Source organism: Microtus ochrogaster, linkage group LG8 (assembly GCF_000317375.1).
Source record: "Microtus ochrogaster isolate Prairie Vole_2 linkage group LG8, MicOch1.0, whole genome shotgun sequence".
In the NCBI taxonomy this organism is placed as follows: Eukaryota; Metazoa; Chordata; class Mammalia; order Rodentia; family Cricetidae; genus Microtus; species Microtus ochrogaster.
The window spans coordinates 22,263,031-22,278,160 of record NC_022033.1 but is presented as its reverse complement, the minus strand read 5'-3'; the positions used below and the strand labels follow the sequence as shown (position 1 = coordinate 22,278,160).

The 15,130-nt window shown below is 48.6% G+C and overlaps 2 protein-coding genes across 3 annotated transcripts in view; both read right to left on the bottom strand.

Annotated features, from left to right (window-relative positions):
- LOC101996723 (ubiquinol-cytochrome-c reductase complex assembly factor 1) overlaps positions 1-1,753 on the bottom strand; it is an 87,876-nt gene extending 86,123 nt beyond the window's left edge. Inside the window, exon 1 of one of the 2 annotated variants that reach the window (XM_005363066.3) lies at positions 1,656-1,753. In XM_005363066.3, coding sequence (XP_005363123.1) covers positions 1,656-1,679 — 24 coding nt within the window. In that variant the 5' untranslated portion in view covers positions 1,680-1,753. The remainder of the gene's footprint in view (positions 1-1,655) is intronic. The other variant, XM_026787177.1, reaches the window with a different exon arrangement.
- A 9,378-nt stretch (positions 1,754-11,131) lies between these two features.
- Gdf5 (growth differentiation factor 5) lies at positions 11,132-14,805 on the bottom strand. The gene is made up of 2 exons (XM_005363065.2): positions 14,121-14,805; positions 11,132-12,094 (listed from the first exon to the last, which is right to left on the bottom strand). Exons 1-2 carry the CDS (start codon positions 14,731-14,733, stop codon positions 11,220-11,222), a joined length of 1,488 nt encoding a protein of 495 aa, XP_005363122.1. The 5' UTR covers positions 14,734-14,805; the 3' UTR covers positions 11,132-11,219.
- Positions 14,806-15,130: the final 325 nt, after the last annotated feature.

The window sequence follows — 15,130 nt, the reverse complement described above, 5'->3', positions numbered from 1 at the left end:
TCTTTATCTAACCTTGCATTTGTGTTCCAAGAAAGATAAATAGGAAATAAAGAAAGAAGCCCAACTAATAGAGGGCAGTTGAGAGGTGGTTTTTGTGGATGCTGTTAACAAAGAAGAAATGAGCCTGTAATAATTCCTATGCTCAGGAACAAGAAATTTAAGAGAGCTGGGTACAAATCTCCAAGGCAAATCAAGGTGTACATTTCAGGTCTCCAGCCCAATAAATTTTTGTTTTCTATTTCCCCCAAATTATCTGTCTCCAAAACTAATTTAGGGCTCAACAGTAAATTCCTTATCTAGCATGTATGAGACCTTGGGTTTAACCCTCAACATACACACAATTTCTAATAGACCCATTGCCATTCCCTCAGCCATTCTCAGATCTTAATTCAGCTTCTGTCTCAGCATCTGGAATTACTTCAGCAAATGAAACCTTCTAGGCAACAGGAAGACACCTCAAACTAAATTTCCTAAGCAGCAACTTTGCACTTTGCTAGGGCGGCAAGGAACGCAAGTAGAGAATGTGGTTATTCACATATAAATTACTAAAAACACATAAAATAACAATTCAAAAGATAGCCAAAGGCGGGACTGCTACATCAAACAGTGCCTTGACCACGTTTTGCAAATACCTGACGAAAATTACAAACTGGCCCATGCGTTGGTGACTAGGAACTCCGTTGTCATGTTCTTGAACCTTACTGGAGGTCAGGAGTGACTTTCTCAAGAGGATTTAAGGCCAAATCTCAGGAGGGACATGAGCTCCCCATAAAGATTAGAAGGAGTCTAGAAATCTTTCTTTTTATTCATTCATTCATTCAACCAGTGTTACGTTGTAGCAAATATTATCTGTACTGGACAGTGAAAGTTCCAGGGCCGTTTCTCCTGAAGCTTTTGCTCTGATAACTATGCATTCCACTGAACTATACGAGAATTCATTTAAAGTCTCTGAAACAAACCTAAAAAAAAAGCCCGTCATACAGTTCATGAACCGGGCAAGGGGCTAGAGATTGAAACACAAAAAGACTCACAGAGACAGAGACACAGGTCATCCTTGATGCCAAAATCCTTGAAACAGGAATGCCCCCAAGAATGCCCCCTTTATTGTGTCCAGGGGCAGCTTAGGCAGGGACAGCCACGCCCCAGGCAAACGCACCAGAAACCATTCCCCTGCCATGAGGAACTCCTGAGGGTCTCGTGCTCAGAGCAACTGTAGGCACTCAGATAGGGGAAAACAAGTTGTTTACGAGAAATTCTGGATCTTGGGGGTTCGCAGCTCCCAACAGACGACAAGGAAACACATGTCATTTTTCACGTGGACCTGGAATCCCCAGTATCTCATACTCAAGGTCACATTGTGGCAGGCGTGGACTAGACGCCCCCCAGTCCCCCGCGACTCCAGTAAGTGCTCCCCGCGCTCTTCTCCCAGAGAGTGATCCTCGTCGCGTAAAGATCCGAGGTTACTACCTTCTAAAAAAAAGGGGGAGAAGCCAAGGCCAAATGAGGGAAAGAAGAGTGGGAAACTGTGGAAAGGCGGCCACGCAACCGAGCTGTGGCACAGGCTCCCCCACTTCTCCCCTGCTCTCCCGCCCCGCCCTCTCCAATCCCAACCTGGAAACGCGCGAGCGTCTATATAAAAGTATTCCTGCACTCACAAGGACTCGCACCAGCAACGCCATATTCCCCCGCGATCATTTCCGGGTGAAAGGTGGGCTTCCGGAATCCCGGTTGTCACCACCCCCTCAGGACGCTGCCCTCTTGCTAAAGGTAGTCGGGCGCCCGCAGCGCAGGCGTAGACGTCGCACTGCGCACCCTCGGTTTTCCCGCCGTGGATCTGAATGGGGTTCCAGGGCGCCCGTCTCCTCGCGGGTCTTATGTCCCTGCTGTGCGTCACAAGGGTTCAAGTTCTTCCCCCACACCGCCTCCTGGACCCCGGCCCCACATCCCACTCACCCTTCGGTAACCCCTTGACAGCCCTTCCTTCCCTGACTCCACCCTCAGGAGACGACCGGGCTGCAGGGGACAGGACCTCAGGTGTCCCAGTAGTTTAAAAAAAGCCCAGAAGTCTGAGAACCTAAGAGCACAGTCCTGGAAAGCCTGGAAAGGAGGTTGTCACTTGCCAGACCTGACGCCAGGCAGAAGAGGGACTTGGGGCTCGTGGTTGGCTAATTAAGAGGAGCGTCTTTGGGCTGGAGAGATGGCTCAGAGGTTAAGAGCACTGCCTGCCCTTCTAAAGGTCCTGAGTTCAATTCCCAGCAACCACATGGTGGTTCACAACCATCTGTAATGGGTTCTGGTATCCTCTTCTGGCCTGCAGGCATACACACAGACAGAATATTGTATACATAATAAATAAATATTTTAAAAAAAAAAGAGGAGCGTCTTTGAATATTGATAGGAAAGAATTAGTGAAAGAATAGCCTGGCGGTGGTGGCCCACGCCTTTTATTCCAGCACTGGACACCGTCCCGTGCCTGGTAACGCTGTGGCTCCCATGAGCTGGTTGGGGAAAGTACGGGTAGGTTTGTCCAGGAAACTCCTGAGAAAAATAAAAACTGATAAATAGCTAGTAAAAACAATAATACGTGCAACTACTTGCCCAACTTAGCCAGGAAAAGCCTATCTGAGGAAGTGACATATAAAATGGGTTTCAGGATGATACTTTTTTTCTTTTAAACAAAATTTCTTGTAGCCCAGGCTGACCTCAGGCTCTCTATACCAGAGGCTGGCCTTGAAGTCCTCCCCTGCCTCTGCCTCCCAAGTGCTAGGATTACAGGCTATGACACTGTGCCCAGCCGGCAAATTTGCTTTGGTTTTTGGAGCAGGTCTCACTATGTAGCTGTGGCAAGCCTGGAACTCACTGAGAACCAACTACCCCTGCCTCCTGACTGCCTCCACATCTGGCAAAATTCTGTATATTTATCAAGTTTGTTTTTAAATGTTTACATGCAGAATGACTAAATTAAGCTTATGACAGGGCAATACAAAGCAAAGTTTCCTCCATCTTGTTTTCAGTCTTTTTGTTTTTTGAGACAGAGTTTCTCTGTGTGACAGCCCTCGCTGTCCTGGAACTCACTTTGTAGACCAAACTGGCCTGCAACACACAGAGATATGCCTACCTCTACCTCCCAAGTGTTGGGAGTAAAGGCCTAAGCCACCACTCCCTGCAATCCATCTTGTATTCTTGCTGAGACCATTTCAGGTTTAACTATAATTTGATCTCCTAGGACTGTACAGTAAATGCTTTATATGCACTAAACTATCTTACTGGCCTCACTATATTTTTTGTTTGTTTGTTTTTTGAGTCAGGGTCTCTCTGTGTAGCCCTGGCACTCCTAGAATTGTCTATGTAAACCAGGCTGTTCTCAAACTCACAGAGATCCTTCTGCCATTGCCTCCCTGGTGCTGGGATGAAAGGTATGCACCATTACTACCAAGTCTCTCTCTCTCTCTCTCTCTCTCTCTCTCTCTCTCTCTCTCTCAGATTCATTTATTTATTATGTATGTAATTGTCTGTATGCATGTTTACCTGCAAGCCAGAAGAAGGTATCAAATCTCATTATAGATGGTTGTGAACCACCATATCGTTGCTGAGAATTAAACTCAGGACCTCTGGAAGAACAATCAATGCTCTTAACCTCTGAGCCATCTCTCCAGCCCTGAATCTGAAGGTTGCTAATTTGGCTAGACTGGCTGGCTAAAATGCGCTCCAGTGGAGACCGTGTATGATTGGTTTTCACATGGATGCTCGAGTCCAAACTCGGGTCTGTGCTAACTCCCCAGCCACCTTACCCAGGCCATTCTTCCAGGTCTTCTGTGTGTATAGATATATTTTTTCTCTTAGAAAACGTACCAGTTTTCCTTAGTTATGATAAAAGATAAAGTAGATATAACTATTACAACTGTAATTCTTGCTTGATACCTGTTTTGTTATATATAATTTTACTATGTTAAAGTGAAAACCTTTTTTATTTAGACAGAAAAGGGGAAATGGTGTGGGAGGTCCTTCTGTATATGTATTGCTTTTATTGGTTAATGAATAAAGAAAATGGCTTGGCCTGATAGGGCAGAGTAGAGATAGGTGGGGAAAACTAAACTGAATGCTGGGAGAAGGAAGGCAGAGTGAGGAGAAGCCATGGAATTGCTGCCAGAAACAGAATGCCAGAACCTTGCCAGTAGACCACAAGCCTTGTGCTAAAATATAAAATAATGGAAATGGGTTAAATTAATATGTAACAGCTAGCCAATAAGAAGTTAGAGCTAATAGGTCAAGCAGTGATTTAATTAATACAGTATCTGTATTTTGGAAGTCTGCGTGATAGGGAAACAAACAAGCAAACTCTCCTACAACAAAAGTCTTACAGATTCAACACAATGCCCATCAAAATCCCAGCAAAATTCTTCACAGAGCTCAAAAGAATGGTACTCAACTTCATATGAAAAAGCAAAAAACCCAGGATAGCTAAAACAATCCTGTACAATAACAGAACTTCTGGAAGTATCACAATCCCTGACTTCAAACTCTACTACAGAGCTAAAGTACTGAAAACAGCCTGGTACTGGCATAAGAACAGACAGGAGGACCAATGGAACCAAATAGAAGACCCGGATATCAATCCACTCATCTTCAAACACCTGATTTTTGACAAGGAAGCAAAAAATATCAAATGGAAAAGAAAAAGCATATTTAACAAGTGGTGCTGGCATAACTGGATATCAACATGCAGAAGAATGAAAATAGACCCATATCTATCACCATGCACAAAACTCAAGTCCAAATGGATCAAAGACCTCAACATAAAGCCAGCCACACTGAACCTTATAGAAGAGAAAGTGGGAAGTACACTTGAACACATTGGCACAGGAGACCACTTCCTAAATATAACCCCAGAAGCACAGACACTGAGAGAAACAATTAATAAATGGGACCTTCTGAAACTGAAAAGCTTCTGTAAAGCAAAGGACATGGTCAACAAGACAAAAAACAGCCTACAGAATAGGAAAAGATCTTCACTAACCCCACATCAGACAGAGGTCTGATCTCCAAAATATTCAAAGAACTCAAGAAATTGGACACCAAAAGATCACATAATCCAATAAAAAAATGGAGTACAGACCTAAACAGAGAACTCTCAACAGAGGAATCTAAAATGGCTGAAAGACGCTTAAGGAAATGTTCAACATCCTTAGTCATCAGAGAAATGCAAATCAAAACAACTCTGAGATTCCATCTTAACACCTGTAAGAATGGCCAAGATCCAAAAAACACTGATGACAACTTATGCTGGAAAGGTTGTGGGGAAAAGCGAACACTCCTGCATTGCTGGTGGGAATGTTAAGTTGGTACAACCCCTTTGGATGTCAGTGTGGTGATTTCTCAGAAAATTAGGAAACAACCTTCCTCAAGACCCAATAATACCACTGTTGGGTATATATCCAAAGGATGCTCACTCGTGCCACAAGGACATGTGCTCAACTATGTTCATAGCAGCTTTGTTTGTCATAGCCAGAACCTGGAAACAACCTAAATGCCCCTTGACCAAAGAATGGATAAGGAAAATGTGGTATATTTACACAATGGAGTATACACAGCAGAAAAAAATAATGACAGCTTGAATTTTGCAGGAAAATGGATGAAGCTAGAAAACATCATATTGAGTGAGGTATCCCAGACACAGAAAGACAATTATCACATGTACTCACTCACAGGTGGTTTTTAAACATAAAGCAAAGAAAACCAGCCTACAAACCACAAACCCAGAGAACTTAGACAACAATGCAGACACTAAGAGAGACTTACATAGATCTAATCTACAAGGAAAGTAGAAAGTAGAAAAAGACAATATCTCCTGAGTAAATTGGGAGCATGGAGATCTTGAGGGAGGGTTGAACAGGGGAGGGAAAAGGCAGGGAGGGGAGCAGAGAAAAATGTAGAGCTCAAAAATCAATAAAACAAAACAAAACCTCAAAGGTCTCTAAAACAAAACCAGGTATAGTGACATATATAATGAGCACTTTTTTGTCCACTATTATTTTTTCTTTTTCTTGCAGGGTTAGGGTAGAATCCCAGAGTCTTGCACATGCTAGACAAGCCAGTATACCTCTGAACTATGAACTGTCCCAGTCCTGAAGCTCTTATATCATACTTGTTATAGCATTCAGGCAGCCATATTACAGTCCATCAATTCCATAGCCTTCACAGCCACCTACAATGTCGTGTTCTTCGCATCTGAAGTTGGTGAAACCATGTTTTTCATATTCCATACTTACTGATGGAGTTGGTATCATGGATTTAAATGGATAGAGCATTTCTTACTTTTCTATTTCATCTACTCTCTTCAAGCCTTCCTTATCCCAACATGATTTAGGTTCTTTGTTTTCTTTTTCACTCATGCATGAACCTTAAGAACATTATAAGTATGAAACTTCCCATAAAGAGTTAAGTACAAGAACCTGGCACATGGCAAGCCTTTGGTAAACACATGCAATACTTCTATCATTATCCTAGCAATCAGTATAGCGTCTGTGCCTGAGTAGACCTTTGGCAACTGTTCATTAATCAATGAATGAATGACTAGATCAAAGAGTCATTCGTTGATGAAAATTGCTAAGTACCCTCATATTCTGAATCTAAGGGTTTATAATTTTTCAAGACCTTTACATTTATATATTGGTTTTTCAAGATAGGATTTTTCTGTGCAACAGTCCTAGCTGTCCTGGAACTCACTTTGTAAATAAGGCTGGCCTCAAATTCACAGAGATCTGCCTGCCTCTGCCTTCCAAGTGCTAGGACTAAAGGCATACACCACCACTGCCCAATGATTTGAGCAGTTTTATTTCATGTTTCTGAGTGTTTCCCTGTGTGTAGGTATGTGTGGCCCATGGATGGATGGTGCCCACAGAGACCAGAAAGGATGCTGGCTCCTCTGGAGTTACAGGTGATTGTGAGCTGCTGTGTGAGAATAGGGAACCAAACATAGGCCTTCTACAGGAACAGCAAGTGCTTTTAACAACTGACTCATCTCTCAAGCCCCAGATTTATAACTTTTATATTGTCCATTGTTTTACAGTCAAGGAAACTGAGGCTTGGAGAGGTTAACTAACTTAGCCTGGCCCACTTAGCTGGAACTTGCCGATTCCCTCTTGTGTGATTAGCCCAGCCCTACTGTGCGTCCTTATGTGTGTGCTCAAATCAGGAGAGCCAGCTGAGTCGGAATGAGAGCTGTCAGTCTTCCCAAGGTTATATGTCCCAGCCCTGGAGACGCTGTTCCTCCTGTTGTGACCCTGGGACACAGGATGTGGAAAGGGCCCAGCGATCAGGAGCAGAGTGCTGGAAGCCTCCCTTCTTTCCTCCCCTCTGGGCCTCTCATGTTTCCTGCCCTAAACTCTGCTCCGCTATTTTTCCCAAGGAACTAACAGCATGGCGTGTCCCTAAGGAGAGATAGTTTTGGGGCCAGGGAGTCAAGCCAGGGAGGTGACTCCATTGCTAGCCAAGACAGGGGTCAGTGGACTCAGGGGCCCAGAAGAGTGGGTATAGGAATGAGGAGATCTACAGGAGACATGTGGTTGCCACTCTGCCACTCCTCTGGGAAAAAAAACAAACAAACAAACAAACCAGAAGTCAATGGTCCTCTTAGGAGCTAGATGTGGTGGTGCACACCTTTAATCCCAGCACTAGGGAGGCAGAGAGGCAGGTGGATCTCTGTGAGTTCGAGGCCAGCCTGGTCAACATTGAGAGTTCCAGGACAGCCAGTGCTACACTGTGAGGACTACACACACACAGCTGCCACTTGGGGCGGGGGAGCTCCCCCACACACCTAGTCCTCATACTACTTATTATTAGGACAATCTGAGTGACAATAAAGACAAACTCTAGTCTTCACGCCACTCACTCTACTAGGTTGAGTGTCTTTCATGTTCTCACAGCTCGCCTCATGAAATAATCAATATGATGTTTACCACCTCCCTTTCTATTTCATTTCCCTCTTTTTGCCATTTACTTCTCTCCTTTCTCAAATAAGGACTCAAGTCGAACCAAGTGGTACATACCTGCAATCTCAGAAGAGTAAGGACCAGCCTTGGATTCATAGTGAGTCCACATGGCAGTACCCATGTCTTGTTCAAAGTCTGTAACTTTTTCTTAAAATGTACTTTTGTTTGCATGCATGTGCGTGTGCATGCACACTCATTATATGCATCATCAGTTGTGTATGAGGGTACCCACAGAGGCCAGAAGAGGCCTCATATCCCCTGGAGCCGGAATCGCAGGTGCTTATTACCACCTGATGTGGGTGCTGGGAACTGAACTCGGGTCCTCAGCAAGGACAAACTGCTGAGCCCTTTCTGCAGCCCCCAAGGCCTTTAACTGACAGGAGACAAAACTGAAGTTTGAAACTACACAGGTTTTTGAACCCTTCAGAGCTGGGGGACTATGGAGTGGAACAGAAGCCCTATGCTGTTTTGTGGGGGGGGAGGGGTATGTCTTTATGTGCATATGAGCATCCAAGTGCACATGTACGTGTGTGTGTGTGTGTGTGTGTGTGTGTGTGTGTGTGTGTGTGTGTGTATGTGTATTCATGTAGAGGCCACAGGTTGATGTCAGGTGTCTTCCTCAACTGCTCTCCACCTTGTGTTTTGAGATAGGGTCTCCCACACTGAACCTGGAGCTCAAAGATTTGGCTAGGCTGGCTGGCCAGCACACTCCAGGGATCTGCTATCTCTGCCTCTCAAGCAGTGGGATTGCAACCCGGGGAATAAATACTTGGGGTGGCCAAATGCCACACTGGGATTACGGTACTGCTGTTGTCTGATTTTTATGTGGGTGCTGGGAATCAAAACTCAGGTCCTCACACTGTATGGTAAGTACTCTATCAATGAGTCATCACCTGAGCCCAGAAAGTTCTCTACTCTTTGAGCAAGAATGCAATACATAGGAATGCAGCTTCCCGTGGCTGTGGGCAGTGTGGTGCTGGGAAGGAGAGCTCCCCAAAGAGGCCAGTGCCCTGATCTGAAGGTGGAGACGGAAGGACTCTTGCCACTCCTGGTGGCCAGACAGGATCCCTAGAGCTGAATGTAGGGGCCACAAAGTCTGGATTGTTCCTTTGAGAAAAAGAGCTCCAGGGCAGGCTGGGGTGAGAAAGAAAGCTTCAGGGGTGTCCAGCCAGCACTATGACCATTCACTCAAAGCTGAGTCCTTCAACAGGAAGAGCTCTGTGAGTCGGGTTACCCTCTGCTGGCACTAAGGCACGGAGAACTTTTCAAGAAACAAAAGATACAGAACCCAGGAAATAAGTACTTGAGAGCGGCCAGTGCCACCTGTGACCCCGTCGTGCTGTCTCTCTCTGCCTGTGGGTTCGAGCCACCTCGCTCCTACACTGCTCTCTCTGTATCCACTGCTGTCTCCTTGGCCTCACTGGCACCTTCCTCTGGGCTCGTTCTCCTCTCACACACCAGGCCTCTGTCTGCTGTGGCAGCTCTTTTGTTTACTTCCAGAGCTCCTGGGCTCACTACTAGCCAAGCACAACGAAGCCAAGCCAGAGAGAACTCAGTTCCAGACTCAGTCTGGCCCCTCTGGGACAGGTAATGGCCTCCAAACCAAGGAGGCAGCTCAAACGAAGGCTGCCCCCTGCACTGGGCTCTTGCTTCAGGTCCTGACAACCCAAAGGGAAAGGACACAAGACCTGCCCATTGTTGGGCAGAGATCCCTACTCTTGAGACAGCTTTGGCTGGCAGCCCTGGGAATCAAAGCCCCAGCTGGAGGGAGGTGGGGAAAATTCTGAGGCCCTCTGGGTGGGAACCAGAGTCTCCTGGCTCTTGTGTCTCTCTGTAGCCAGGTAGAATCTGGCCTTGAGCCCTCCACTCTGGGATCCAGGTGCCTCAATTTCCCTACCAGTGGACTGTCCTCTCTGAAAGTTCACATCCCATACCTCCCCAAAGATTCTAGCGAAGGGAAGGAAGTGAGCATTTACTGTGGGCCAAGTTCCAAGCAGGAAGCACTGTGGGGCTGGGCCTGGCATTGTCTGTCTGAGGTCAGCAGGGAGGTGGGTGACTTGTGTGTAATTATGTACTTGTAGAGTGTAAAGGGAGGAGCTGCGGGAACAGCGAAGTGCTGCGGTCGGTCACACAGAGCAAGAGAGCAGCAGTGAGGTTGCAAGCCGGACCATGCTGGACCAGGCCAGAACAATCAATGGTCAATGGCAGAAAGGAGATGCCGCCATAGGGAGGAGGAGACCCTTGGCAGGCAGGGGAATAAAGTGAGGCTCAGTCAACTCCGTGATTCTGGAAACAGAGGGAGCCTGGACTGGGCAGGTGCTGGTGAACGAGGTGGAGACGAATTTAAAGGCAATCAAGCTCCTTCCCTCTCCTAAGGCTTCATTCTGGAGACAGCGAACTGACTAAGGAATGTAAAACTCTTGTTTTCTGCTAGGCCCCAATGGAACAGAAGGAGCTGGGGACCAATAGGCCTTTGGAAGGATCAGGAATGGGGTAAGAGGTGAGCACTGGCCCTGACCAGCTGTACTCTCTGCCCCATCTGCTTCAGTTCCCAGGCGTGGGGGTGGGGTCCAAGGCAGAGAAACAGTTTTTACCTGAGGCAACCTACCTTCCCGCTCAGGGTCAGCAACTCTTTAAGGGGTCTGGGTCCCCTGGAGTAAACAAGAAATCTGCCACAACGTTAGGAATGAGGATTCAGCTTTTTATCTCAGCAATGTACATTTCAGTCTAACAGTCTGATGGGCTCATACTCTTCGCCCCTACACTTCATCCCTACCCATGTCCCCTGCCCGACCAGCCCGGACAGTGAGCATCTCCTCTGCCCTAAGGGTGGAAAGTCACAGGCACAAAGGTGACTCAAGGAGGGGATAGCGCTGTGACTGTCCCATGAAGGGCTTAGGATAGCACCAGCTCCTCTGGAGAGTCTGGAGACGGAGGAGGCCCAGGCAGGAGAGATGGAGACCGAGCCTCATTTCCTGGGTCTCAGTCCCACTGGGTCTGTTCTTTGGGCCCCGTTGCTGCCTGTCAGAGAAGCAGAAGGGCAGGAATCCTCAGGTGGGGGACTCGTTAGCCCAGACCACACCCAGAGAGAAGGCCTGCTGAAATCCCCTTTCATGCAGGTTTTCAGGATACTTCCGGCTGCAGCTTCACAACCCCTCTGTGATTCCGGGGGCATGTGGAGGGGTTCTCTCTGGATGCGCCACCCTGTAAGACAGAGGGCCAGTGCTGCTACCTGCAGCCACAAGATTCTACGACCATGTCCTCGTACTGTTTATACACCACGTTGTTGGCGGAGTCAATGAAGAGGATGCTAATGGGACTCAGCCGTGTGGGCACACAACAGGTGGGTGGTGTGGACTCGGGGTCCATGGAATTCATGAGGGTCTGGATGACCGCGTGGTTTGTGGGCTCCAAGTGGGAGCGCAAAGGGAACTCACACAGTCCTTCGCAATGGAAGGCCTCATACTCAAGGGGCGCAATGATCCAGTCGTCCCAGCCCATGTCCTTGAAGTTGACATGCAAAGCCTTACGACTGCAGCGAGCCTTGAGGTTCTTGCTGGGTCGTTTGCCCTGGCGGTTGGCCAGTGGGGCCCGCCGTTTCCGCCGCTGGCTAAACAGGTATTCATACACAGTCTTGTCATCCTGGCCAGAACGGGCCTTAATCTCGTTAAAGAACAGGTCCCGTTTCTTCGTACGACCAAATACCAGGAACAGGGCCTTCTCGTGGACCTGTCGGGCAGCGCGTTCAAAGCCCAGGCCACGGAGGTCCACAGCCCGGCCCCGTTCCCAGGCCTCCAGCTCCAGGCACAGCTGCGCTGAGTTCTTAAAATTTCGGAAGAGTTTCCAGATGTCGAACACCTCCCAGCCAGACCCATCCAGGCCTGGCACGGAGCGCACATCCAGCAAGGCTGCCGGCTGCCGGCCGCTGGGGCAGCTGGACAGCTTCAGCTGGGCAGCCCGCCCGCTACTGGGGACCGCTGGCTTGGCCATGTCCAAGGGCTTCTTCCGTAAGATCCGCAGTTCAGCCCCCAACAGCCCATCCTTCTCCAGAGCACTGATGTCAAACACGTACCTCTGCTTCCTGACCACAGGGCCTCGATCATCTGGAGAAAACAGCCAGCAGTCAATGTCTATCACTTCTTCGAGACAGCCTGCCACCTCTGGGCCTCCAGGGAGGACCTAACTTTTTCCCACTCAAAAGAGATTTCTTTAACCTCTTCCCCACTATGGCCAAAGCCAACACCCAAATCACCAAGAGTCCTTTTCCAAATGGAGGTAGGTGTGGCGCTTTGTGTGATCTGAGTGTCCCTGCTGCATGCTGATGATATATATATGTATATATATATACATATATATATATATATTAGAGTCACAGCCTAGAACTGCCTTCTCCCAGTGCCCACCCCATCCACGAGCCAGCGTGATGGTCTCCCACGTGGAAGACAGGTAGCATGTGCATGTGATACCCCCTCTTCCAGAGGAGGAGCCGGAAGCGCAGAGTAAATGAGGGGACTCATCCAGTGTCATCTGGCTAGGGGGACATGGAAAGAGAACTGTAGCCTAGAACTTCAACACTCTGAGCTTCTTCCACCTTAAGGATCTTAGCATTCTTGTACGTGTGGGCGAGGCACACAGCTGGGGAGTAAACCGATGTAGGTAACACAGCAAATTAATAGCAAGGCCAATCTGAAACTCAACTTCCCTAGTTCCCAGCCTAACAATTTGTGTGCATGAGTGTTCCAGTGTGTGTGTGTGCATGTGTGTGTGTGTGTGTATGTGTGCAATTGGGCTCATGAGTGAGTATAAGGTAATACATATGCTATTGGCATAAGTAAGTACAGTCAGGCTTCTATGAATACTTGAAAAATAATGTTATATATGTGTATGCATGTATGTGATTCATTTACCAGGCTCTCTCTCTCTCCTCTCTCTCTCTCTCTCTCTCTCTCTCTCTCTCTCTCTCTCTCTCTCTCTCTCTCTGTGTGTGTGTGTGTGTGTGTGTGAAACTCAGCGGTATCTCTGAATCAGCATGCCCTCCTTCCTAAATGCCAATATGCCATTAGGGAATATTCAAATATTGCTCTAGAAAGTAACTAATTAGGCCTTTAAACTCTCCATCTCCCCCTCCCCAAACCCCCTTAGTGCTGGGGGGGGGGGACACAAGGACTTATTTTATGAGCCCTAGAGGGGTCACAGCTTTCGCTGGCTGGGCAGGCAGCCAGGCCACCTCCCCCACCTCTGCCAGACCTGCTGCCTCTGTACCTCCCCCACCCCCTGTCATTCCCCTACAGACCAGCTCTAATGAGGAGCCTCTCCCATTCTCTGGCCCCTCCCCCACCCTGCCAGCCAAAGTCCCAGGACTCAGAACCAGAGCCTCTGAACTGCAAGGCACCTCACTAACTGCCAGCGGCCCAGCTAGCTCTGCACTGTGCAAACCTGAGGCTCTACGAAGGGAAGGGATTTGCTGAGAACACACAGCAAGTTGAGAGGAAGCGTTGAGCCCGTAACACTAGGTGGGCAGACCTCCAGAGAAGCAAGGAAGACAAGTGTTCTCCCAGGTTACTGATGAACGCGGCATATTAGGATAAGACACGAGGCGTTCGCATTCACAGGGCTCGGACATCACCCAAGCCGATGCCCGTGCAGTAGATGTACAGGAAAACAGACCCCAGGGAAGAAGGGACTTCTAGGGTCACAGTGTGAGTTAGTCCCTAGGTCAGCTGCGACTCCAAGATGATAGACACGCTTTGGGTCTTCACATATCTTACCCTTTGCCCCCTCTCTGAGGGTAAAGTTGAAGACCCACAGGGACCTAAAGTTGCTTTCTCTTTGCTATCTGAGGAAAATCTGGGGCGTAAAAACTTTAGTGTTGCAACCCACACCAAAGTGTGACCCAGTAATCAAGAGTGGATCTTGGAGTCTAGTGTCCAGCTGCAGATCTTAGCTCCTCTCTGTACTCCCGTGCCTATTCTGCATGGTGATCCCTAGGTGCTCCTAGTACTGCACTTGTATAAACTCCAGACTCCCCCCCCTAGGCTGGAGCTACACACTGACCCCACCTGCACACTCCAGGACTTTGGAGGTCCTGGGTCTGTACAAATGCCCCTCCCTGCCACCCCACCCCCTCACCTTGCCCTTTGTCAATAAAGCTGGTGATGGTGTTGGCCAGGCCAGCCTCCAACTTCACGCTGCTGTTGCGTCCCTTTCTGTCAGCATCGGACAGCGTCCTGTACAGCGAGAGCATGTATTCATGGGGTGTGATGGGGGGTGGGCGGAACGGCTCCTTGGGCTCTCGAGGGGTCCCAGGCTCCCTGGTCTTCTTCAGCAGGAAGGAGCTGGGGGCAGATCCTGTTTTTGAGGATGCTTTGCCCCCAGGAAGCTGTCCTTTTGGGGTTACAGTCCGTGCTGCAGGCTGCCTAGTCTGAGGAGGGGGTCCTGACTTGGTTTCAGGCCCACCTGATCTGGGGGGCATTTTTCTGGGCTCATCCTTTTTGGCCTGTGTCTGCCCAGAGCTTCCCTTTGCCCTGGCATTGGTGGCCCCCCCACCATAGCTGTGACCCCCTGGCCTAAAGATGTTCTGGGCCAAGGGTGGCCTCTCCTTGGCCTCTGCTTTGGCCAACCCTGGCCTGGCCCCTGGGGGTCTCTGGCCTAAGTCGGGGGCACCCAACACAGTGCAGATCAATTCCAGGTCCAGCCAAGCCAGGTGCCAAAGCAAAAAAGTAAGGAGTTTGGGGAGTCTCATCCTCTGGCCAACCGCTGACTGACACCACAGAGAAAGGCAGCGAAGGTGTCTCTGGCTTGGCAGGAAAAAACACGGAAGGAGTGGGTCTTCTGGAGCAGCGGCGGCGGCAGCAGCAGTAGTAGCAGCAGGCAGGGCTTTCTCCTCAGTCTGAGCGTCTTGAAGTCCGCCGGGCGTGTGTCTGTATCCAGTCCCATAGTGGAAATGCTCCCGTATCCAGACGTGCACCGTCTCCAGTCAGCAGCTGAAAATAACTCGTTCTTGAAAGGAGAAAGCCGACCGCCCCCTTTCTCCCGCACAACTGACTGAGGGCTTGAAGGAGGCTTGTATAAGGCTGAGGGATTTTTCCAAGAAGGAAGAATGGCGTAATGCTGCCTGTGCGCTCCAGTTTTTTTTTTTT

Coding starts and splice junctions, on each gene's coding strand:
- Gdf5 (XM_005363065.2), bottom strand. CDS start 14,733: ATGAGACTCCCCAAACTCCTTACTTTTTTGCTTTGGCACCTGGCTTGG. Junction 12,095..14,120: donor CTTTATTGACAAAGGGCAAG/GTGAGGGGGTGG, acceptor TGTTTTCTCCAG/ATGATCGAGGCCCTGTGGTC.